This window comes from Poeciliopsis prolifica, unplaced genomic scaffold (genome assembly GCF_027474105.1).
Source record: "Poeciliopsis prolifica strain line A6 unplaced genomic scaffold, Auburn_PproV2 SCAFFOLD157, whole genome shotgun sequence".
Taxonomy (NCBI): domain Eukaryota; kingdom Metazoa; phylum Chordata; class Actinopteri; order Cyprinodontiformes; family Poeciliidae; genus Poeciliopsis; species Poeciliopsis prolifica.
In genome coordinates, this window is record NW_026562532.1 from 1 (window position 1) to 25480 (window position 25480).

The 25480-nt window shown below is 36.3% G+C and overlaps 4 protein-coding genes across 4 annotated transcripts; 2 read left to right on the forward strand and 2 right to left on the reverse strand.

Moving 5' to 3' along the window:
• Nucleotides 1-1218: 1218 nt before the first annotated feature.
• LOC129356134 (uncharacterized) lies at nt 1219-4202 on the reverse strand. The gene is made up of 7 exons (XM_055025737.1): nt 4124-4202; nt 3336-3484; nt 2579-2663; nt 2145-2474; nt 1968-2057; nt 1625-1735; nt 1219-1538 (listed from the first exon to the last, which is right to left on the reverse strand). The coding sequence occupies exons 3-7, from the start codon at nt 2622-2624 to the stop codon at nt 1453-1455; spliced, it is 663 nt and encodes a 220-aa protein (XP_054881712.1). The 5' UTR covers nt 2625-2663; nt 3336-3484; nt 4124-4202; the 3' UTR covers nt 1219-1452.
• A 1634-nt stretch (nt 4203-5836) lies between these two features.
• LOC129356141 (uncharacterized) lies at nt 5837-7529 on the reverse strand. Its single transcript, XM_055025744.1, has 4 exons — nt 7482-7529; nt 7335-7390; nt 6863-7222; nt 5837-6093 (listed from the first exon to the last, which is right to left on the reverse strand). The coding sequence occupies exons 1-4, from the start codon at nt 7499-7501 to the stop codon at nt 5888-5890; spliced, it is 642 nt and encodes a 213-aa protein (XP_054881719.1). The 5' UTR covers nt 7502-7529; the 3' UTR covers nt 5837-5887.
• Nucleotides 7530-11616: 4087 nt separating this feature from the next.
• On the forward strand, nt 11617-16580 carry LOC129356133 (uncharacterized). Its single transcript, XM_055025736.1, has 5 exons — nt 11617-11672; nt 13481-13536; nt 13649-14005; nt 16088-16450; nt 16537-16580. Exons 1-5 carry the CDS (start codon nt 11650-11652, stop codon nt 16578-16580), a joined length of 843 nt encoding a protein of 280 aa, XP_054881711.1. The 5' UTR covers nt 11617-11649.
• A 4724-nt stretch (nt 16581-21304) lies between these two features.
• LOC129356135 (sodium channel subunit beta-4-like) lies at nt 21305-23596 on the forward strand. Its single transcript, XM_055025738.1, has 5 exons — nt 21305-21381; nt 21563-21618; nt 21729-22085; nt 22301-22702; nt 22977-23596. Coding segments are annotated over exons 1-5 (1053 nt in total). The 5' UTR covers nt 21305-21379; the 3' UTR covers nt 23213-23596.
• The last annotated feature ends 1884 nt before the right edge of the window (nt 23597-25480 follow it).

Here is a 25480-nt window from a genome sequence, read left to right on the forward strand (position 1 = left end):
CCATTATGATGCTGCTGCTCCAGCAGAACCGATTAGGTTCTCAACATCAGACTTATAGAAGATCTGCAGCATCTGGTTGCAAAACTTAAAGAATCTCATCTTTCTCGGTTTATTCTGACCCTTCTGATAGTCTGTTTCACTAATAGCAGAAATGTTGAATTGATTCCAGCATTTTGATTCGTTTGAATAGGGCGACATCTGCTGGTCAATCTGTAACTTTGCATTAGATTACAATAATAAAGGACAAGATGTCATTAAACATCTATTAATTCTAACATGTATTATATAAAATAATAAATAATAAAATAAATACAATAATAAAATTAATAAACTATCATACAGACTGTAAGTGCATCTAGTTTAGATTGGACCTTCATAAAACATTGTAAATTTATCTTGCATTGCTTCCTCTATTCCTATTCCTGCCATTTCTTCTTAATATTCATTTGTGGCTCGGACTTTTGGTTCTGCTTTGACTTTTCCTCTTTGTTCCTTCGCCTTCAATATTCACTACTATCGAATATTGTGATAAAAAGTAAATTAAATGTTATTGAGAGGTTCGTTGTTAGTGTCGTTTTAGAAATTTGTTTCTTTAGTTTGTATAATTTTATGATTGTATTTTCACTCTACTGGAACTCAGTGAGAAACTTTGCATTAACTAAAGTTTCAGTAGGTAGTGAGTGACTGTAAAAGAACAAATCAGACTGAAACACTGAGCATGTCTTCTTACTGTCCTTATTCTTGCAATAGAAAGAGCTGAGAGGAAAACCACCTTCCTTTTCTTGATAAATAACTTTTCATTCAGAAAGATAAGTTCTTTTCTTCATTTTAATTTTTAAAGTAAACTGTAAAACATATCTTACATCAAATATGAGCAGTAACATAAAACATAACTTTGCTAATCAAAATTAAGCAAACCCTAAAAGTTGATCAATGAAACCCTAAGAACATTAATATTTAGTTAAATGATTCAATGCCATCTAGGCTATATATATATATATATATATATATATATATATATATATATATATATATATATATATATATATATATATATATATATATATATATATATATATATATATATATATATATATATATATATATATATATATATATATATATATATATATATATATATATATATATATATATATATATATATATATATATATATATATATATATATATATATATATATATATATACATACACACACATAACTGCTTTGATGGGTTGAGTAAATACATTTCAGTTTTGCAAAATTCCACTTTTTGTCAGAAACGCCATTAAAATTGATCAGAGAAGAAGGAAATTGTCAGGATAAATAAATACACTCAGGCAGTTTCTATTCCATAAACTGATGGTAATTGTTAGAAGAGTCTCTGGAGCCAAAAATCAAAGAGATGATTGGTGAACATCTGGAGCAGATGTGGATGGAAGATGATCAGCTCAGAGGCTGATCATAAGGTTCATCTCTTCAAAATCATTCCCGTTTATTTGTATGTCCTTTAATTCATCCATATTTCTGTTTACACCTGTAGGATTGGAAACACACTGGAGTCAATGTGGACCAACAACAAAACACAGAACAGGTCCATCAGAGACAGTGAACAACACCCACCTGTGCATTGTCGTCCAAAAAGTCTACAGGCCAGAATCGCAACGCCAAGCAGCAAGAAAACTAGCAGAACTGTGACAAGTATAACCATGACTATTTGACGATTTGGATTTTCTGAAAGAAGACACAAAGTGTTTTTTATACAACATGTGCTGCATTTGAAATATTGCTGACAAGATGAACGTTGACTCTAATGCAGATGATCACATTTCAACCTGATTAATAACGTTTCTTGAAGTTATTGTTTTTGCAAATGCCTCCCCATAAACCAAATTTCTTCAGATCATTGATAAGGCTGCAGTCTGCATGGGGATAATTATGGTGGCCATGGTCACAGCCCACCCACCTGGAGTAGCGGTGAGGCGAGGCTTTGTTGTGTTCAGAGACGCAGGCGTTTCTCCACGAGAGGTTTTGGTCACGTTCAGGACAAACGTTACTGTAGGAGAAAACAGTTTTACCCACGATGACCGACGGAGATCAGGATTTATGAGCTGCAAGCAGAGAGTAAAATCCGCTGAGTTACCTGAAGTCTGCAGCTCCCATTTCCTCAACAGCTGGTTATAGGCAGCCAGGTCACAGCGGTAACATCCAGAGTCTTCGGTCCTCAGTCTGGACAGGTGGAGTCTGAGTCGTCCTTCTGTCCCATCACTCTGAACTCGTCCTGAAAACTGTCCATCCTGAGACTCAGCGCCACTTATCTTTCGATACAGGACTTTAGGAGGACTCAGCAGGAGAAAACAGATCATTTTGGTGAGGGTCGTGTTGGTTTGGGTCAGGTTGTCCCAGTTGAGGGTGAAGTTGTCGTCTTCTTCTGTTTCGTAAACAGATGGAGGGTTTTCGCCTGTAAATATTCCTGCAGAGAAACGTCAACTATGTTAACTGTGTCACCACAAGGAAGATGTGACTCTGAGAGCAGCAACAAGAAAACCTGAGTTTGCATGAAATGTAGAAACTCACCCTGCACAGTGCAGGTTAGGTGAAGGAGGAAGAAGAATAAACTCATTTTCTCAGGGTCAGAAGAACAAAAACCAAAGAGACGTTTCTGCAAAACAAAGAGGAACTTTTCAGTGTTTTAGTAACAGAAAAGTTTAATTTATGGTTGTTGAATAATTGTTAGGAAGCTATCGATCTTTCAGCTATAAGAGCTAAAGCCCAAAAGGGAAAATTAATTACTAAAAAATGAATATCTCATTACATTAAAATCATGTAATTAACCAGGAATCAGAAAATGTCAATTAATTAATGATGTATAATTTCACAGGCCTTTACCACATAAAGTTCAGTTTCATTTTAACAATAAGGTCAATAATATCTTTTTCAGTAAAAAGACTGTTTACCTAATTTCTGTAAATTAATTAACTGAAAACAAATTCAAACACAGAATAAACTTTTAAAAGTAAAAATCGGCTTCGTTGCTGGATATTTTAACTATTACAGTCGGTAGCATTACTGGTTCTTATTCTCACTTCTTGATGTGTTTTGAAAGGAGAATCTTTATTTATTTACTTTATTTGTTTCCAATAAACTGATGAAAACAGGAAATGATTTTATTATTGGATCTGCTGAAACGCAGCAACAAATAAAAACCAGAGAAGTTTCTCTCAGCAGGAACAAACTCAGAACATTCATTCTCATAGTGACTCGAATAAAAAACTTTCCACTGAGTTGGAAGATGACGGTGAAATGTTGGTGTCAGATGTTTTGAATTCTCCACCTGCAGTTTGTCCAGGAACCGTCAGAGCAGTTGGTTTGTTTCTGTTTATCAGCTGTAGCCGATGTCCAAGAACTCGTGGTAACGTGATGCAAACCAGAGAAACAGGTGTGACTGTGGCTCTTCCTCTGGATTCATCGCTCTCAATTGACCTGAAATGATACCAGAACATTTCTGAACTTTAAACCTCATTCAGGTTAATGTTTGTTTTAGAGAACATAAAAATGAACTCTCTCAGCTTTTTACACAGATTATAAAACCGTTTAGTTGCTAATCAGGTTATTGTGAAAGAACAAGAGAGAGAAAAATGAAACTTTAGTTCAATAAAAACCATGTAGAAAGTTTAATTTAATGTATTATAGCAGTCACATTAACATATTAAACATCTTAATGATTTCACTGCATGATTATTAATTTCTGTAAATGTAGAACAAATTGGAAAGATAAACATAAAAAACTGAATGCCAGTGGAAACAAAGCACATTTTTGTAGAGCGCTTAAGTTCATCTTTTATTTACACATTTCTTTCCTAATTTTCTTTTTAGAACATACAGAATAATTTCTCTTAAGATGAAGAAACATTTTTCAATATTTACATCAAACAAGCATCTGAAAATCACCAAGTTTGTTTTCTACTGAACAGAAATAGCAGCGACTGCATTAAATCTGTTTTACAGTAAAATGGATTAACTCTCTGATCTGTGATACTGCATCAGTCACTGCTTTAAACAATAATAGTGTGTGACAATTAAAAATATAAAGACACAGACTGTGAAGTTTCAGATACTTACTTTGTAGTCGAGTCGTGAGCTGATCCTCCTCACTGTGATTGTTATTTTCAGTAAGAGAGACAAACAGGCAGTGACTGAGAATGAGGAAAGTCCCATAAATTATTTCATTTTCTGCATCTGTTGCATCAGATTCACTCGTGACTGAAACCTGGGAGGAGCTTTGCCTGTGTTGACAACATGAAGGTTTAACTCTCAGGTTACAAACTGGTTTTTCTGCTCAAGTTAAATTAAACAAAGACTCAAACCTGTTAACTAAAAATGATTAAAACATAAAATGAAAATGTTTTAACACCAAATACATGTGTAAAAAACATTTGAAATAAATATTTGCCAACATTGTAAAGAGTATTTTCTATTTGTATATTTGACAGGATTATTTTGGTACAAATTAAGAACCAAAGAGTTTTTTTTATTTTTTTGTGAAACGTTTAATTAACAAGATAGTAAAAACTGCAACTGTGATGTTTTTATGAATGAAACTGAAAGTCACAGCGTTATAGTTCAATTCATGCACAAACTATTGTAGCAAATGTTTTAGTATATTTTAACATTTAAAGAGTTATTTCAGCCTTTGAGGAAGAATAAACTTCTTATTGTCAAAAATCTAAGAAGGAAATTCGATTAGTTTAATAAAATAGTTCATTATAATAAAACTATATAATTCAGCTGCAGATTGGATGATATATTTAATCCCATGATGAGTCTTGTGTATCATCATAATGCTTCATTCTAATGCAGATGTGAAGAACAGAGACTCAAAATGACTCTTCTTTCAACAGCAGGACTAAAGAAACAAATTCACATCTTTATCCACATGATGACCAACAGGTTGAATTTTACTAGTGGAAAAATACTAGCAAAAAAAAATACGAGCCGTAATAAATCATTTCAATCAGAGCACAAACATTAAGCATCGATGAGACTCCAAAATCACTTTCCAATAGAAAATGCCACAGAAAATATTTGACAGAAGAAAACGTTGCACAAATGAGGCAAAAACTGAAAGAGTGAAGGAAAAATCTGCCTTTAATCCACACGACAAGTTTCATGAGAAAAAACTAATTGGAGTCGAGATTAAATGTTAAGATAAATAACGTAAATAATCCACATTTATTGTGTTAGAAACTATTCTTCCAGTGCAGAAATGAGAATAAAAACCGTAAAAAAAAAAACAAAAAACAGATGATGTTATACAGAATCACAAATAAAAACTAAAGATTGATAAAATAGCATCCTGTTCTGGGAAATTTACAACATATTATAATAATCTGTTATAAAGCAGCAGCTTTAAAATTTTAAAACAAATATAGTGCAACGTAACTCTAACTTTGTCAAATAATCAGTAAGAAGGCAAAATAATGAAATAATGAACGTTCAGCCGAATAGAATAAAATTTTACTTTATTGTCATTGCTGTCACGAAATGTAATTTACATCTATCCAGAAGTGCTATACAGGATAAATATTTATAAATAGCTGTACAAAGATATTGTGTATAAACAGAAAATAATAGTGATGTGCTATAAAATAAAATGTTTTGTACAAATATAAAGATAGAGCACAGAAAAAGGAGATTTTACATATTTCTATATAATTTTTGATTAATAAGATTCAACCACAAAATGAAATAAGTATGTATTATATTCTCCCGGGTTGTATTTTATTTATTTTAAAAAGTTGAGGAAAAACCGTCTGTTATTCTGTTCCAGCCAAAGCCTGAAGAGTCTTGGACTTAAACTTTTGTTGGTTCAGATTAAAACTGACGTCACACAGGATTAAAGTCCTCAAGGTCTGTGGATCTGATGGTGTTCAACCTCATCAGAATTTTTCGTTTCCTCTTTCTGATAAAGTAAATAATACTAATACCAAAGATCAGAACAAATACAACCACAAGAATGAATATCAGTCCAAGGTGGGAGGTTTCTTTCCTCTCGGGTTCAGTTGTCGCTGTGGGTCCAACATCAGGAGCTTCTGAAACAAGTCAGCAAAAGGTTCAGTTGTAGTTTCTACCAATTTGGTAGCAACTAAATATGTCTCTTTCTAAATCCAATTATATTTTTTTCACTTTTTTTCCAAAAAGTGAAATAACAAATGACAGCAAATATTGATCTGAATTCAAAGACCTGATACATGTTAACATTATCAAGGCACTAGTGAAAAAAAAATCCAGATTCTTCACTAATTAAATGTTCAGAAAAAGAGAATCAATAATCCACATTGATCTATCACCCAGTTGAAACATAGCAGGGAACATAACACTGAAAATAATCTTATGAAGTCATTTCTCTATGATTCAAATGCTTTTTGGGAATGTTTTCATAAACCTTAAAGATTTAAAAGTTTCCTCCAACTAAAATTCTCCACAAATAATAAATAAGGACAAACTAAATGTTTCATGACTGCAGTCATGGTTTTGGCCAGAAACCATAACTTGACAGAAAGAGATAAACCACCATGTTGTCATTTAAAATTTGCTTTGAAATCATGTTTTTTAAACAATGTTTCTGTTATCCAGTTGCATTATTTCTAAATGAGCCAAACTCTTGGTACAATGTTCGTCCTGATTTCTGGTTTGACTAATTAAAAATTGAACAAACGTCGTCATCTCTGTAGTTTTAAGTTCCTAAATTCCTGGTGATTTGTTCACTTGTTGGTAAATCAGGAAGTTAAAGGATATTTGTTTATTGTCATAAATCTTTTAAAAACACTGAGTATGACTTACTCTTTGAGTTAAACTTACTGGTAACGTTCAGTTGAAGGCTGGCAGAGCCCCATCCATATTCTGTGACTTGACATTGGTAAAGACCAGAGTCTTCAGTCCTCAGTCTGGACACATGGAGTCTGATTTGTTCTTCTCTGAGGACGTCTTTGTCGCTCTGGACTCGTCCTGAAAACTGATCATCCTGAGACTCTGGAAACTCAACACCTTTATATACATGATAGAGAACTAAGACTCCATGATCTGTGATCACTTCACAGACGATGAACAGATTCTTCCAGGTTCCCTGAGTCTTGGTGGTGAAGGTCCACTCCAGAGTGATGTTCTGCTTCTCCTCTGCCTGATAGCTGCTCTGTGTCACATTCACTACAAATGTTGCTGCTGAGGAGACAGAGAGGGAAAGAGAGGAGCAGACACACTGAGAACTGGAACATGGGAGTCTTTCAGCTCCATCTAGAGAGCTTTCTGTCACAAAGACAAGATGGAGACTGACCACAGAGACATGAGCTGAGGATGAGGAGCAGCAGGATGCTGGACATCATCTTCATCCTGAGAGAGGAAGAGGAGGAGAGACAGCTGAACATCATCACTCACTACGTTAAACTAATTTTATGAGTATAATAACATATTGAGTATTTACCTGGTTCCCGGCTTAAACATTCCTCCATTTCTTCTGTCCTCCTTTTGATTGTTAGTTGTTTATTTTATAACAAAGCTGCAGTTTTTAGAAAAAAAAAAAAAAAATTCAAGAGACAACAAAACTAAACCATATATTTCTATATTACAGTGATTATTTTCAATCTCTCATTACACAGAGACACTAAAACATGTTACAAATGAAAATATTTATCCTTCCAAATAAATGTTAATAATATTAATGTAAATGGAAGAGTCACTGAGATGCAGTTAGAAACAAATCATCTACATTCTGATGTCGTCTAGTTAATCTAATCCTCAAGATTAATCTGATTATCAGTGATAAAAATACACTGTCTGCACAATAACTGGGCAAGTTTTAGTTTGGACCATTATCAGAAACTAAAGATTCTCATTTAATCTTTAATATTAATTTACTTCAAACATGAATGTTCAAGATTGAATGTGTAAGTAGAGCCATGATTGGAGGAATATCTATGTTCACAATTATTGATCTGTTCAGGCCAAAGCCACACATCACCTGATATTAAGATTCAGCTTGGAGTTAGAAAATAAGCCTAAAATAATGTTATGGTCAAAATATTCACCTGAATAATAATTATGCAAAAAGGTTGACTGTCTCAAGTCTCATTTATTATCACAAACTAACTAAAGTCTCTACTTTAGAATAAAAGTTTCAACATAAATCCTGATTTTCTCTGCAACATGCAGTAACATGTTTCTGTCACTAGGTGGCACCAGCTGTCCGGCAACGTTTGATCTTTTCCGATTCTTTTGTTTTATTCCTAAACTTTCTAACCAAGTGAATTAATAATGTTCATGTTAGATCAACTAGAAGTCCTTTGGTTCAGATTCTGAATTAAGCAGCTCAAATATTATTTCTGATGTTAAATATAAAACATTTTGTTCATCAAGATAATATTTGCATTTCCTGGTTTTCTGCACAAAACATCTGTTGACTTTTAACTTTGTGTCTGAGCTGCAAACTTACATCTATCCGAACACGATTCAAATGCATAATGTGCATCAAATAAAGTATTTATTTGAACATTTTAGTTTCTGAACACAAAGCAACATTTTAATCTGCTGTCTTGATCAGCAACGTAACAAAAGCTGAAAACCTAAAAACATTAAGAATATGATTATATTAGAGCTGCTCACCTTTTTATTGATTATTCAGACGAAATTATGTTTCCAGAAAGGAAAAAAAACAACTGAATCAGAAGTAAAAGCTTCTCTTCAACCAGCCTGATGAAAAGAGACAACCTGAAAATAAACCACAGAGAAGTGAAAGTGAAAGAAAAGAGGATGTCAATAAACCACAGTGAAGGGAGGAGCTGTTTGAAACCTGACTAAACATGAATTGAGAATATTTTAGCAAGACAATCTTCATTTTGTTTCCCACTGAATGTCTGGGAAATCATTAACATTTCTAAAATTACTGGACTCATGACATCATGTAAAACAAGAGATTTTATCAAAAATGCTGAAAGGATGAAGCAAAAACAGAAACTGTTTCAAATCCCCAATCTGAATATTTATCACTTTGTCTAATACAAGCCTCAGACAACAAGGTTGTAAATATAGATTTATTGAGAAATATTGAAATATTATTTACAGCTCATGAAAATGATAAAGTACTTTTTAACAATATGTGAAAGTTTGATCATCAGGAAATAACAGAAAAATACAAAACAATTCTGCAAAATTACAAAACCTTCAGAATTTCACCTGAAAAAATTAATGCCACTTTTTACAAGTTTAATAAAAAAACTGTTAGAAATGCAAAGCAACAAACAAAATCACTTAAATATGGAACAGAAGTGTTGAAAAATCATCTTTGAATGAGTTCAAAGTCATCATTAAATAGATCCACCTCTGAATATTGAACACCTGATTGGTCCCAGCAAATTCACTAGAAGTTCAGACTCTGATATTTATCAGATGAATTATCTTCACTTTGCTGCTCAGGCCTCAGTGAACATGAGAAACGTTAGGAGAGGAAAAGCCTGAACAAGTAAATGAAGTCGTTTGAACCAAGACATAAAAGAAACACTGATGTTTCTCCATGGAGATTATTTGATCTCAATCTGAACTATCAGGCAAACTAATTAATCCCAATTAAAAACCATTACACTACTGTGAGACAATGTGCAACCTCAGCACTTTAAAAATGATTTATGTTTCAAATTGAGGTCAATGAAGAACAGTTCAACATGAAACTGAGTTCCTGTCAGAGTTTAACATTAAGACCAGTGATGTATTGTTACGAGCTGAGCAGAAACGAGCTGAGCAAAATGAGTCAGAAACAGATCAGATTCTTTGGAAAGTTTCTTTGCGAAGGGAAAAAGGCCAGAGAAGAGACAGGAGAATGGATTTATCCCGGTAGGTGATTCTCACAGTCCAAGCTGCTCTGCATAATATGGTGACCAGATGTTAATGAGGCAATGAAGCTTCAAACTGTAGAGACCAAACACCCTGTGCATCAGCATCACTTCTGTGTCTTGTTGCAGAGAAACAACCTCAGGGCTCCATTATTATTATCCTCAGTTAAAATTTTCACAAAAGTAAAATGTTCGTTTTTGTAGAGGATCTGTATCTTATTTTGAAAGGATGTGTAAACGTTACCATAGCATGAACAATCCTCTTATCTCCTCTGGAGCAGAACCTGCCTGGTTCACCTTCCCAGAGCTCCATCTCATTCAGTTTAGTCAAATTCTGCTGCTTGACTTGGACTGGACGGCTAGATTACCTTTCTTGACATGCTTGTCCTCAGAACTGACAACATTTTGGTTTTGAAAACACGACTCCCTCCGCTGAGGAGACAGCGTGGAAGCGGCATGGACGAATGAAAAACTTACACATAAGTGTTTCCCTGTAAAGATGTTTTGTAGTTTGTTTTGTTGAAACCTGATGTGTGAAATAAACTTCAGCGGAGTTTGAAAACATAATATGTGTGAAGGTTTATGTCTGGTTGAACGATGTGTGTCCAGTTGATTTTTTTTTTCTTTTTGGGGGGATTTTATTTTAATCCATAGGGAGGGACCAGGAAATCTTTGGGAACATCTGCTGTAACCTTAGCAGCTCAATCTGGAGGAAAGAATAAAAGGAGGAAGCAGGTTTGTTCTGTGGGGTTTTTCCTCTGAGCACCAAGGAAGTTTTAGGTTTAGACTCCACTGTACACAGCAAACAGTCATCTCTCACCCTGGGGCACAGATTTAACTGTCAACATCACTGCAGATGGGGGATTTTTTTGTTTTTGTTTCAGTTTCAATAATTAAACTGAGTCTCATCGTCAGTGTGAAAGAGTAGCAGAACATTTTTCTATTTAAAAAACAATAGAGGATCAGATAAATGTGCTATTGATTGATGTAACGGCAGCAGCAGGCTGGACTTTTACATGGACTTCCATAATTCTCTTCGACCTGATGCGCCATTTTGTTTTTTATCCAGTTTTATTTTATCCTATTAAATATTCTCTTTAATTGGCTACAGCATTATTTTGATTTCTATTATTATTAAAATGTTATGTTCTATTTCTGTTTTTTATATCGGTTAAATTTTACTCAACTAATAAGATTTTTAATTTTTATTTTAGTCTCTTTTGTTTCACAGCATGAAGTTTTTGTGCATTAATGGTCCATCAGCTCTTATTCTCCCTTATTTGGATGATTTCTGTTTGTTATTGATTTGAATCTTCTAAACCTGTTTGCATCATTAACTGGTTATTTTTCACATTATTAGATTGAAGGATTCTGAGTTATTTTTGTTTTCTAACATCTGGACTTTAATCATGTTCACCTTCATGTTCATATTAAAGTTCAGAGAAAAATCAAAGTGGAAAATCAGCTTTAGTGGCTGAAAATGTGTTTAGAATTGTATGAAATAATTAATTGTAGAAAGATAAAAACAGTTCAAGGAAGTGGATTTAATATAAAGGGCTGGAACATGTTTGTGAAGCATGAGGCTGTTTTATTAACCAGAGCAAGACAAGATGAAACAAGTACAGGAAGGTAGCCTGACAGGACTAGCAGAACCAAGTAACATGAAAGTTTCTATTGCGATCTTCACCCTTGTTCTGCCTTCACTGTGACGTAAAGCCAAACAGAAACTCTCCGGTGAACAGCAAAGATCACAACTTAACGCTCCACATGTTTTATCCACCAGGTTACAGGTGAGTCAGTCTGTTTCTAGTTTATTGTTGTTCAGTTTTTATTCTGACTCTTTTAAGATGAACTTTGTTAAAATATTTAACAGCTTGATAATCATTAGTGTTGTTGACTCACTAGAACTTGTTAAAATGATAAAAATCTTTTTTCTATTGTTTATCAGATGCATTTAAAATAATCAGTTGACTTTCTGGTTTCTGACACTTTTAGAGAATCTGAACCACAGACAATAATAGAAACAAAGATTTTCTATCATTAATTGAGATGAACTGCTGAAGAACATGGTGTAGATTTTAAGATGAGCCAAACTGAACCTTGAACCAAAACTGTAAACATGATAAAGAAGGAATCAGGTTAAATAAGTTGCTCATCATTTATTGATTAGCTGTGAAAAAAGGTTTTAGGTCCATGACTGCAGCATTAAAACATGTAGATGAAAATGAAATCTCTGAATCATAATGTCATTTATTTTGCACAAAATTGATTTAATGGAAATCTGAGTTCATATTAAACAAAAGGCTGAATGCAGGAAGGTTCAACACAAACACAAGGTTTCCACATATTAGACCTGTGAAAGTTAGAGGCAGTGGGCGACTTTGTACTGTACAACTGTTGAAACTAGTCCATGCAGCACATTTTCTCTACTGCTACTATCACGATAATGGTAACATAAGCAGGACTCAGCATATATGTAATCATGCCTATTGTCCATTTCTCAGGTCTCCAACTGGGACACACCCTTTCCATTTTGTTAATGTTGTTTTTGAATTTGTTGAAGTGGTCTGCACCTCAGGGCCACCGTAGTAATGGCTTTAATTATAATATAGACTATTTGATTCAGAAAGAAAAGGAGAAAAAGAAACCAAACTTCTTGACAAAGAACAGATTTATTTGAACTTGTTCTGTTTGACATATTAGATTATAATAATGACTTTAAGTCGTTTATTGCTTTGCTTCAGATTCATGTTTTAAATCATTTCCAAATGATTTCTGGACCAGAAACAAAGATCTGCTATTATGTTACTCAGATGAATTTATTCTGTTTCACTTTATGTGTTTAGAGAGACCAGTGGTGACGACAATATTAGGAGTTTGTCCTGAAATTAGCATGTTGCTGGGGCAATCTGCTTCTTTCTTAGTGTCCTTGAGCAAGGCACTTCACCTGCCAGTGGCACCGGTCCACAGTCGCCTCTGCCAAATTGCTCCAGGGCAGCTGAGGCTGTTATTGTCATGTATTTATCACCATCAGTGTGTGAATGGATGAGTGACTGAATGCAGTGTGAAGCAAATTGGATTCAACTGGACTTGAAACAGAGTCATAAAAGTATGAGCCATTTATAATGTTTTATGGAAATGTTTTAAACTGAACTTTAACTCAGAGCATGAAGGACGTCTCAGGTTTCTAGGAATAATTAGCAGATCTGATATCACTGGATCTATTTCCTGTCAGTGTTTTGATCAGAACTTTTCATCTGAGCCGTTAAATAAACTTTTACCTGAAGTTTCATGAGAAAATGTTTTTAATTGTCAGTGAGCGTCTGAAACGTGTGTAAACTCTTTTATACATCTCTCACATTGTCAGTGAAGAGAGGATGTCATATTGGGTGTTAAGTTTCTAGCCCACATGCAGAACACAATACAGGAGAAGTTGAGTTATAGTGTAAAGTGAGTTTATTATAACAATAAATGTTTTCAGTGATGACAGTGAGGTAAAGGGTCTGGTCCAGGAAGGTTCACAGAATGGTCTGCACACTGAGGGAGAAACAGCAGAGAAATGGTGCGTTCACTGATAGTCCTCCTCTTCCTCTCTCAGGATGAAGATGATGTCCAGCATCCTGCTGCTCCTCATCCTCAGCTCATGTCTCTGTGGTCAGTCTCCATCTTGTCTTTGTGACAGAAAGCTCTCTAGATGGAGCTGAAAGACTCCCATGTTCCAGTTCTCAGTGTGTCTGCTCCTCTCTTTCCCTCTCTGTCTCCTCAGCAGCAACATTTGTAGTGAATGTGACACAGAGCAGCTATCAGGCAGAGGAGAAGCAGAACATCACTCTGGAGTGGACCTTCACCACCAAGACTCAGGGAACCTGGAGGCAACTGTTCATCTACTGCATTTTGTTAACTCTTAGAAAAGAACGAGTTCTCTATCAGGTCCATAATGGACTTGAGATTTCAGAGTCTCAGGATGATCAGTTTTCAGGACGAGTCCAGAGCGACAAAAACGTCCTCAGAGAAGGACGAATCAGACTCCATGTGTCCAGACTGAGGACTGAAGACTCTGGTCTGTATCTGTGCAACGTGAAAACTGGAGATGGATTCAACAAAGCAGATTGTCGACTCAACAGTGAGTTATTCGGTCAGAGTTTTTTTTTTTTCATGTTTCTTTTAACTTTTTAGGTCTTTGTTGAGTATAAGTAGAAACTATTTAGTAGATTCATCCTGAGTACGGCCATGTAAAGGACTGGACTGATGTAACAACACATTTCCACAGGCTGATGAAAGTAAAGGGTTCAGTGGATTTTCTGCTGAGAGCAAAACATGCAGCACTTCTATGTTCATCTGTAAGCAAATAAAACTCAACCAACCAGAGTCAGGAGTTAGGAAATAGTGATAAATTTTAGAAATAAGATGTTTTGGGTTTTTTTAGAAACAACATATCTTATAGATCCAAGATTACTTAATCAAAAAGGGATTTAAACCAACTGAAAAGTTTGAATAACTGAATAAAATACATTCATCAACAAATAACAAAAATATTTGTTAGATAATTTGAAGCAAATTATTTCTGATTCTAACAACAGTTCTTGTGTTGAGGTCCAGGGGCCTCATGTATAAAGCGAGCAGCACTAAAACTATGTAAACATTTTCCCTGGCATGAAAATGTGCCACGCAAACGTTTTCTGTGAAAGATATCAAATTACATAGTGTCAAAACTCACCTAAATCCACTGAAATCCGACTTCATTCAGTTATTTAGACCAAGAAGAATCAAACATGATGTTAGTTTTATGATTTTAATGTTTCATTGTTTAAACATAAACGATGAAACTGATCAACATTTATCTTCAGAGCTAACGTGCAAACAAAATAAAGAAAATAAAAGTATGTGAAAACCTCACTAAAATGTAAATATTACGTCTCCTCAGGTTTTGTCTCATAAAGACTTTGGTCGAAATGCATCTATGGATAAATTCATTCTCACTAAAACAGAAAACAGGCTTTGATCAGCAGATTAACTCCAAACAGGTTGGATTATTTTTAAGATGATCAAGGTGTGTTCACAATGAATGTGAGCTGCAAATTGTGGATCTTTGGTTCTGATTGAGAACGTCACCAATGGAAGGATTCAGAGGAGCGATTGATCAGAGATCATATACCAGCATCCATCTTTTAGGAAACGGGTGGATCTGCAGGACAGACGGGGAAATATTGATGATGGTTTATTAGTGTTTAGATTAATCCAGACTGATCATCCTGGAGCTCTGAGCAAAAGGAGCCTTGTGGTATGGTACCGGTACCGGTACCGGTCCAGCTGCAGACTCCCGCTTTATGAAAGCACCTTTAGGGACAAACAGCATCTCTATTCTGTAAATGTAAACTTGTAAATATGATTTCTCTATTTAGAATAAACGTCCACATTTCCACTCAATGGAGTCTCTGATTCTCTGTCTGAACGATCTGCTGCTCAGGCTTTTGCTCTTTATTTTCTTTTTTTTAGTATTTGGAGTTGTTCTTCATTTAAAATGTATTATTTTTATTTTTGTGAGGCTACCTTAAGAGCCCTGAAAGCACCTTTTAAATAAAATATGTTATTATTATAAATACTTATAACAACAATTGTCCTGCGACAGACTGGCGACCTGTCCAGGCTGACCCCGCTTCTCGCCCAGAACGTAGCTGGACAGGCACCAGCACCTCCCAACCCCTTTAGGTACAAGGGTGTAAGAAATGGAAATGGATGGATGGATGGATGGATGGATGGATGGATGAATGGCTGGATGGATGGATGGATGGATGGATGGATGGATGGATGGATGGATGGATGGATGGATGGGATGGATGGATGGATGGATGGATGGATACTAACAATCAAGGACGTTGCCATGTATTGGTTCACGTGGTGGCAGATTTCTGGGTGTTTCTATTCATTTACATTTGCATTTATGGAGACGACGAGGCGACCAGCAGCTGCTGTCTATTTCCTGCAAATTGGGATTTATAAAGGAAAGACGCACGACTTTATGCATTCAAAGTTTTTGTGCAGCACACTTTCATAAATTTGTACTACGCCAACTTTTAGTGTGGAAACTGCGCCCTGATCCGTTGTTCCAATCCAGGTCATAGTCCAGTGTCTCTGCTGCTGCTGTAGAAGTGGACCGGTTCACTTTGACCTCTGACCTTTCTGCTCTGTTTTCTCTGTCCTGTAGTTCATAAAAACATCTCAGCTGTTCCTGGACAGAAAGTCTCCCTGCCATGCCGACTCCCCAACAACAAACCTGTTGTGTTTGTGAAGTGGACCCGTCCGGAGCTGGAACCAGAATATGTCCTCCGGTTCAGAGATGAGCAGCTGGATCCAGAGAACCAGCATCCATCTTTTAGGAACCGGGTGGATCTGCAGGACAGACGGATGGAGGACGGAGACGTGACTTTGCTTCTGAGCAACGTGAAAACCAGCGACACAGGAAAATACGAGTGTCGAGTTTTACAGAGAGAAGCAACCGGAAGAAAGATATACAATTTGACCTCTGACCCCATTGGGATCGTCTTCCTGGTTGTGGCGCCTCCTACAGGTGAGTTTTCCTGGTTTCTATATTCCAGTGAAAGAAGGAAGCTGCATAAAGTGTTTTAATGTTCAGATCAGTGAATCTTCTTACAGGTGAAAATGTCTTTAGAGTCTCTGTGTGGCTGCGGCTAATCTGAGGGGGAATATCCCTTTAAGGCCAGATGTGGTTCTGGTTCTGACCAGATGATTGTGTTTCCTAAAGCTGCTGCAGAAAGCAGCTGATCTGAGAGCAGCAGATGAAGAGAAATGGATTTTGACCTTCAGCTCTGATTCTGTTTTACAGAAAACAAGAGGAAAGAAAAGAAGATGGAAGCAAAAACAAACATATTGGACCGATGATTGGAGGCCTACTGATCGTTGCACTGATTATTGGTTTGGTTCTTGGTTTCTATTTAAGGAAGCAGAAGATGAACGGATCTTAAAGAAGAACCAAACTCAGTGAGGCTTGTGGATCATTCTGGTCCAGATCCCCAACCTTCATCCTCAGAGCCCAACATCCTCCATGATGTGAATGTGACTTTGCTCTAACACTTGATTGCAATGGTTGCATGAGCAACCATCTGTGTTGCATCTGTATTTTCACATCAGAACTGAATAAAGATAGAAAGGAGGAGAAATATTAACTTTCACTGCTGAGCAGCTTTTAGTCAGAGCTTAGAGCGCCACCATGTGGACAAAACAGCAGCTCTGCTTTCTTCCATCTATTTTCTATCCAGCTGCAGATGAGAGGCAGGGGTCACCTGGACAGGTCGCCAGTCTGTCGCAGGGTCCAGACAAGACAAACAACCATACACACACACACACACACACACACACACACACACACACACACACACACACACACACACACACACACACACACACACACACGCAACCCCCCACACACACACACACACCGAGGGAGAATTTAGAGAGACGAATTAACCTGACAGTCATGTTTTTGGACTGTGGGAGGAAGCCGGTGACCCTGGAGGGAACCCACCATGCACAGGGAGAACATGCAAACTCAGAATATACAAACTCCAAGCAGAAAGACAACGGGAATCAAACCCAGGACCTTCTTGCTGCAAGGCAACAGAGCTACCAACTGCTCCACTGTGCAGCCGTCCGCTTTTATTTCCTGAAGCTCTAAATCACTAAAAATGACTGTTTCTTTGTTCTAATGAAATGGGAAAAGATGAAACTATGAATTAGAAAATAGTTTTGATCAACTTTGCTGAGAAAATGTGAAAACATAAAACTATGACACAAATTAGCAAAAATGTTTATTTTGATAATTTCAATAAAATTTCAGAAAAAAACTCTGAACTAAATGATTATATTTAGTTCATGTCTTAATTACAATGTCTTGACGTTTCTTTAAAACTTACACATTTATATACATCTATATTTCAAATATAATAAAGTGCAAAAAAAGAAAACGGGCTGCAAATTTCTGAGGAAAGTTTTAACAGCTACATTAGAACTTAAGGAACTTTAAAACTAAAATGTCACAATTATTTACACACAAATATTATTTTGTCACTGGAGTTTAACAATAATAGACTTTAAAACTTTATGGGGGTTTTCCCCTCATAAAGACTCTAGAAAGAAAAAAACTTCTTTCTGGTTTCTTTAAAAACATAACACTGTTATCAGGACAGATGCATGGACTTTTACCCATGTTCAATTAATACTAATATATTTGCTTTGATGTAATAAATCAAAGGTTTGTAACTGAACTTAGTCTCAAATCAATGAACCATAAATTAATGAAAGTGCAATCTAGTGTTAAAAACAAAAGTGAAAAGTTAATGATGTTAATTTGATGTCTTTTTTTTCACAAGATTGGAAAGTATAAATAGATTTTGTGTTTTGTTTTACTCAAAAATATAAATATAAAAGTGCTAAAAATCTTTAAAAACTGTGAAATAGACCTTTAGTGATTGTTGCGCTAATGGTTTGGAGAACCAATGTCTGGCGTGGTCTGATATTACATCAGCCAATGGGGTTGATTGTCCCGCCCCTTTCACTACTGCGCTGTGATTCTGCTCAGAACGCATCAGACTAGGTTGAGAGCTCATACCTAACCGTTGGTTCCGTTGGAGCCTGAAAGAGCTTCTAAAATCTGGACAAACGGTAAGAAAAACAATATTGGTATCGTTTCGCAAAATATATAATTGAAAATAGTAAATTATTTTTTTTATCTATGAAAGTCGTTTTAGAGCAGCTGCTACTGGGAAAAATCCCCGTTAGCATCATAGCATCGGTGAGTGACCGCACGCGCTCAGCAGTTGGCTCAGTAAAATACGTAATATTTGACCTAATTTAACAAAAATAACATAATACAGTAAGATTTTGTATTATTGTTCTGTATATTATATTTCAGTTAAGTGCTTTTTCCGTGCATTACAAGAAATTTATAGTGTTGAAGATGTACCGGCACTTTTAGAGTGAAATATATCATAATTATTATGATTTTATTTTTTTTCTTTACCACATATTAAGCTAATTTCTTTAGTTTTACTGATGTCTAAGTAACGTTGTATCCTGATAAACTGATGATTTTTGTACAACTTGAATAGAAAAACTTCAGCAATGATGGAAGCCCTCTGAATTACAATTTATTGATACATAGGTTTAATTGATATTGGCATCTTATATTCTAAGATGTTTTACTTTGGCCTTGTTCCAGGTCAGGTTTGTATTGTTTTTTCTTCTTTCCCATGTTTCGGTGCACTTTTGGCCTGGAGTGCCCAGAGACTTCAAGACCCAGTTCTCCTGAATTGGGATGGCGAGTCCCAGTCCAGAAAACCCAGTGAGATGGTAGATAGTGACCCGACTGGTCACTGTCCTTGAAATACTGAAGAGAATTGACTGCCACATTGGAAGAGACTGGACAAACACTGAATTGACTGATACATTGAAACGACTGTTGTTAAAAAAAAAACAAAAACGCGCAATTTTGTTACCATTGTACATGTGGATCCACAATTGTTTATATTATTAAATTTTACTCTTTCTTATTAACACTTTGTGCACTCCCTTGTTATTCACACCTAGGCTCCCGAGAATTCAGAGTCTTTTGATCCGGCCCAACTAAGTAAATTCAATTACCTGTCTTTTACTATTATCGGGTGTGTTTTAAAGTAACTTGTGGTTTACAAATGCAAGAAATAAAAAAAAACTAAAATAAATAGAAAATGTGCAGAAAAATAAAAACGTTTTAATGATCACTACTGCCCCCTGTGGTGATAATGACGAAGTGAGACTTGTGGACGTTTTGTTTCTCTGCAGCTCATAAAATGTGTCATTATAAAACATCTTCAGAAAATCAGTCTGTTATAATTCATGAGGAGAAAATATCAGTGAGTGAATTCTACAAATTACAGTAATTCATTCTTTCTTTATATTTTGAGATTTACAAAGTTTATTTGTAGATTTTTCTAAGTGTGAGAGGAAGAACTGTTGGTCCGTTTTCTATAACTACAGGGAGTGGTTCAGGAGCACTGGGTTTTGTTTTTTTTTCTTCACCAGAGCAGAAGAAGAAGCAGAAAACATTTGATTTTCCAGTAAACAGAAAAATAAACTAAAAACAACCTTCAAGTTTTGGGAATTGGATTTATTTTGCCTGCGTACGAAACATCACCTCAATGCAGTAAAGACACATGGATTTAATTTTTTCCTTTCTTTCAAAATATGTTATTGCTACTTGGGACATTTGTTAAAACATGGCATTGTGCAGTTATATAGACATTTGTCACTTTTCTTTTAATACATACAATTTCTCAATTACATTAAACTAAAGATGATAAGAACAAGGATATTAAAACAAAGTCTCTGGATGTTTAAAAGTTGACTCCCTACACGGTTCGGATCCGTCCGGTTCTTCTGAGCAGCTCTGGTGCTCAGAGCGGATCCCCGCCCTGCAGCTCCTTCCTCCTGCCTCACCCGGAGAGCCAGGTCACTGCTGGGACCTCCGTCCGTGGAGCGTTTGCTCCTCCGTCCAATGTCCTCAGATTGTCTCAATAAATGACCAACAATTAAATAAAACAGGTTTCTGCTGCTCACCTGATCAACTGTGAACGTACCGTCTGCTAAACACTGATGTTGGCTGGACAACAGTGAACTAAATTTCCGGGTTTTCTTGACACAGAATGCAAATGATGGCTTTCTGTGTAAAGAACGCCTATTGGATCGCATTCAATAGGCGTTCTTTACACAGACAGCCTGTGTTCATAGGCACTATTGGGCTCACAGTACCAGTGCCTATGAACACAGGTAACTATGAACACAGTACCTGTGTCTAAGATGACATGGTTTGTGTCTTTTCTGTGTGAAGAAAGCCTATTGGATGGCATTAAATGGGCGTTTTTGACACTGAAGGCACAGCTACTGTCAGCCGAGGTCTGGGCTGACAGTAGCTGTGAGCACAGAAACAGGAACTGTGAGCATTGGTTCCTCTGACCAGTTACCTGTGCTCACAGGCTTTCTATGTAAAGAACGCCTATTGAATGCCATCCAATAGATATTATTTATACAGAAAGTCATCATTTGCATTCTGTCAAGAAAACCAGGAAATTTAGTTCACTGTTGTCCAGCCGACATCAGTGTTTAGCAGACGGTACGTTTCACAGTTGATCAGGTGTGAGCAGCAGACCTGTGAGGTTTACCTGTGATCACACCGTTTGTGTCATTCTGTGTAAAGATGGGCGGTCCTTACACAGAATGCAAATGATGGCTTTCTGTGTAAAAACTGCCCATTGCATGGTATTCAATAGGGTAAGGTTGTCCGTCCAATCGGTGAATTTTACACAGAAACCCGATTTGTGTAAAGAAGTTGGACCAGTATATAAAGTCTCAGCCTGTCAGTTCAGTTCACTGCTGTTTCTGCCAGCAGGTTGATCAGAGCAGAGCAGCAACAGACTCAGTGCAGGAGCTGCATTCACAGTTGATCATGTGAGAATCATAATGTTTACAATTATTATGTTGGAAAATAATAGATTATAAAATATATGAGAATGAAGAAAAACAAATAGAAACTAATGTGCCTGAGGAAAGACCAGATATTTTAGTTGTTCCTTGTATTGTTCCAGATGTTCCTGATGTTGTGCTGCCTCTCCTCCTCTTCCTCTCTCAGGATGAAGATGATGTCCAGCATCCTGCTGCTCCTCATCCTCAGCTCATGTCTCTGTGGTCAGTCTCCATCTTGTCTTTGTGACAGAAAGCTCTCTAGATGGAGCTGAAAGACTCCCATGTTCCAGTTCTCAGTGTGTCTGCTCCTCTCTTTCCCTCTGTCTCCTCAGCAGCAACATTTGTAGTGAATGTGACACAGAGCAGCTATCAGGCAGAGGAGAAGCAGAGCATCACTCTGGAGTGGACCTTCACCACCAAGACTCAGGGAACCTGGAAGCAACTGTTCATCTTCTGCAGCTTGGAGACTCTTGATACAGAACTAGTTCTCTATGAGGTTAATGAAGGAGTTGAGATTCCAGAGTCTCAGGATAAACAGTTTTCAGGACGAGTCCAGAGCGACAAAGACGTCCTCAGAGAAGGACGAATCAGACTCCATGTGTCCAGACTGAGGACTGAAGACTCTGGTCGGTATCTGTGTGACGTAAAAACTGAAGATGGATCCAACAAGGCAGGATGTCGACTCAGCGGTGAGTTATTTGGTCAGAGTTTTTTTTAACTTTCTTTAAACTTTTTAGGTCTTTATTGAGCATAAATTAATCTATTCATTAGTTAAATGTTTTAGCTTCTCTGTATTAAAGCTCATGTTTGATCACATCTCTAAGCTCTAGAGGTCAGAAGGTCGACCTCAGCATAGAGTGATGATTCTAGACCAAATCCACCTGGGAATTCAGCTGATCTGTAGAAGTGGACCGGTTCACTTTGACCTCTGACCTTTCTGCTCTGTTTCTCTGTCCTGTAGTTTATAAAAACATCTCAGCTGTTCCTGGACAGAAAGTCTCTCTGCCATGCCGACTCCCCAACAACAAACCTGCTGTGGTTGTGCAGTGGACCCGACCGGACCTGGAACCAGAATATGTTCTGCTGTTCAGAGATGAGCAGCTGGATCCAGAGAACCAGCATCCATCTTTTAGGAACCGGGTGGATCTGCAGGACAGACGGATGGAGGACGGAGACGTGTCTTTGCTTCTGAGCGACGTGAAAACCAGCGACACAGGAAAATACGAGTGTCGAGTTTTACAGAGAGAAGAAAGCAAGAAGATGAAACTCATCCAGATCGTCTACCTGGATGTAGCGCCTCCTACAGGTGAGTTTTCCTGGTTTCTATATTCCAGTGAAAGAAGGAAGCTGCATAAAGTGCTTTAATGTTCAGATCAGCGAATCTTCTTACTCTAAAATGTCTTTAGAGTCTCTGTGTGGCTGCGGCTAATCTGAGGGGGAATATCCCTTTAAGGCCAGATGTGGTTCTGGTTCTGACCAGATGATTGTGTTTCCTAAAGCTGCTGCAGAAAGCAGCTGGTCTGAGAGCAGCAGATGAAGAGAAATGGATTCTGACCTTCAGCTCTGATTCTGTTTTTCAGAAAACAAGGAGGAAAGAAAAGAAGATGGAAGCAAAAACAAACATATTGGACCGATGATTGGAGGCCTACTGATCGTTGCACTGATTATTGGTTTGGTTCTTGGTTTCTATTTAAGGAAGCAGAAGATGAACGGATCTCCAGACCTTAAAGAAGAACCAAACTCAGTGAGGCTTGTGGATCGTTCTGGTCCAGATCCCCAACCTTCATCCTCAGAGCCAACATCCTCCATGATGTGAATGTGACTTTGCTCTAACACTTGATTGCAATGGTTGCATGAGCTCCTCTGCAGCCCATCAGGTTCTGCAGAGGATTTTAATCACTGAATCATTCATGTGGCTACAGGGAAAGTCCTAAAGCCTGCAGGACTTTGGGCTCTGAGGACCAGGGTTGGGATCACTGCTCCAGTTGACCCAACATTGGTTTCTTCAGCTGTTACAGTTTATATCTTCATGCTCTGAATGTGAATTTCTTTATTTTGAAAAAATAAATCTAAAGAAGCAGAAACACATTTATTAAACATTTATTAATAAAAAAACATTTTTGCAGCTTAAGAATCAATAATTTTACTGAATTTGTTCAAAAAGATGTGAGAAAATTTACATTGTTATTGTTCTTCAATATAAACATGTAAATATAAACTAAGAATAATATATACCATTTTATTTTATTTAAAAATAGTTTTATATTTATATAACTTTGATTATATTGTTATATAAATATATTATTGTTTCCTTTCTTTAGTTGAAGTTTCACAAAGGTTGATGTTCACATGCATTTCAATGTTGTTCTTATTTTATTCATATCTAACTTTAAATCACTCCCTCCTTCTCTTTCTGGGGATTATTTTTGAATATTTTTGCATTATGTGAACATTATCTGCTGGGTTTATTTCATGTACATGATTTTGTAAAGAGTGTGTTTTTAATCTAACTCTATTAAATATCCTTATTGCTTTTTTCTGAAGTGTGATTATTGGCTATAGAGTATTTTTATATCTTTTATTCCCAGATTTATACACAGTAGAATAGATACAGTAAAACATGGAGGAATATAGAATATGCAGAAATTTGAGACCTGAAATATGATTTATTCTTCCAAGAACTGCAGTAAATATGACCAGATTTGTTCTGATTAAATGAGGTTCCAAGCTCATTTTATTTAATTATCTCTTTTTAAAGAAGCTTTAAGTTTTGAATGTCGTCGTTAAAACGTTCTAATAAAATCTGCTGCTTGTTTTCTTTTTAGTTTTTATTCTTTTAATGTCTTATGAAGTATAAATGTTGTACAGAAATGTTTAGATTAACAGCTATAAATAAATAAGTATGTATTCTTTCATTGTTTTTTTTTTTTACATTTTCCAAATTTTATCATGAAAATGAGAATCTACTCATAAAATTATTCATTTAGACTTTTAGGTCCTTATTTTGTCAGCAGTCGATCAAAACTCTAAAATTAATTCATCCAGTTCACAGTTTCATCTTTTCTCAGAGAGTTTTATGTTATTCTAGTTTTCAGAGATTTTTGATTTTTATTTTTAAAATCATGTAATCCCTGAGTTACTGCAGCAGATTTAAACCTTGGTTTGAATAAACAAAATCATTTCAAGAGCCATAAATTGAGCCTGAGCCTCAGTTTGGGCCACAATAATCTGCACATTAATACATATTAATATTGTTTAATCAGATATAAATGGTAGATCATGTCAGAACCAGTAAACAGAATCAAATCTTTTCCAGTTCAGTTTAGTTGATCTGAAGTTTAATTTGCTCAAAGGAACAAAGTCAGTTTTAGTGACTGAAACTCTGCAGCTGAACCTGAAACCTGTGAAGAGACACAATCTGCCTGGAAACAAGGAAAACTGATATCAGAGGAGAATCATTGGCTGGAAATGAGTCTGGATGGAAAAAGGCCTTTATGGTCAGTTTGGATCAAATGTCAGAGTTTCTCTGATTCAGATTCTCTGATTCTTTAGTTGTTTTATTCTGAACATGTTTACTGAACGTCTCTGAGGATTCAGTCACATTTAATCACAGGCTGACCTGAACATCCAACACCGGATCAACTCTTTATTTCCTCATCCTGGATCCACATGTTCAACCTGGAGCTGCTGGATTGGAGGAGAAATCCTCAGAAGAAGAAGATGGAGGAACTGACGGTATCAATAGTTCACCAATATTGATTTCCTCATTTGTTAGAACCACGTCAACTTTGGACAGTTTTACACTTTAGAGGAACCTGAAGTTAAAACTGGAGGGAAAATAGTTGAGAAATGATCAGTTTTCCTCCAGGACTCTGGGTCTGTTTTTCTCTTTGAGTCTCTTTTATAAAAACTTGATTTCATCAAACAGCTTCTATGAACACATGAAGAGTCACTGATTCATTAAAAGGGGCAAATGTTTCTCTGACTTCTTGTTTCTGACAGCAGGAAACAAACCAGGAAGTTCAGAGTTGAAGAAATGAATCATGCGTTCAGGTAACCTCGGACGTTGAAATTATTAGAGACA

Coding starts and splice junctions, on each gene's coding strand:
- LOC129356141 (XM_055025744.1), bottom strand. CDS start 7,501: ATGTTTAAGCCGGGAACCAG. Junction 7,391..7,481: donor ATGTTTAAGCCGGGAACCAG/GTAAATACTCAA, acceptor TTCCTCTCTCAG/GATGAAGATGATGTCCAGCA. Junction 6,094..6,862: donor CCTTCAACTGAACGTTACCA/GTAAGTTTAACT, acceptor GACTTGTTTCAG/AAGCTCCTGATGTTGGACCC.
- LOC129356133 (XM_055025736.1), top strand. CDS start 11,650: ATGTTTTATCCACCAGGTTACAG. Junction 11,673..13,480: donor TTTTATCCACCAGGTTACAG/GTGAGTCAGTCT, acceptor TTCCTCTCTCAG/GATGAAGATGATGTCCAGCA. Junction 16,451..16,536: donor GGTTGTGGCGCCTCCTACAG/GTGAGTTTTCCT, acceptor ATCTTCTTACAG/GTGAAAATGTCTTTAGAGTC.
- LOC129356134 (XM_055025737.1), bottom strand. CDS start 2,624: ATGAGTTTATTCTTCTTCCTCCTTCACCTAACCTGCACTGTGCAGG. Junction 2,058..2,144: donor ATGGGAGCTGCAGACTTCAG/GTAACTCAGCGG, acceptor TTTCTCCTACAG/TAACGTTTGTCCTGAACGTG. Junction 1,539..1,624: donor TTTTGGACGACAATGCACAG/GTGGGTGTTGTT, acceptor CCAATCCTACAG/GTGTAAACAGAAATATGGAT.
- LOC129356135 (XM_055025738.1), top strand. Junction 21,619..21,728: donor CCTCAGCTCATGTCTCTGTG/GTCAGTCTCCAT, acceptor CTGTCTCCTCAG/CAGCAACATTTGTAGTGAAT. Junction 22,086..22,300: donor GGCAGGATGTCGACTCAGCG/GTGAGTTATTTG, acceptor GCTGATCTGTAG/AAGTGGACCGGTTCACTTTG.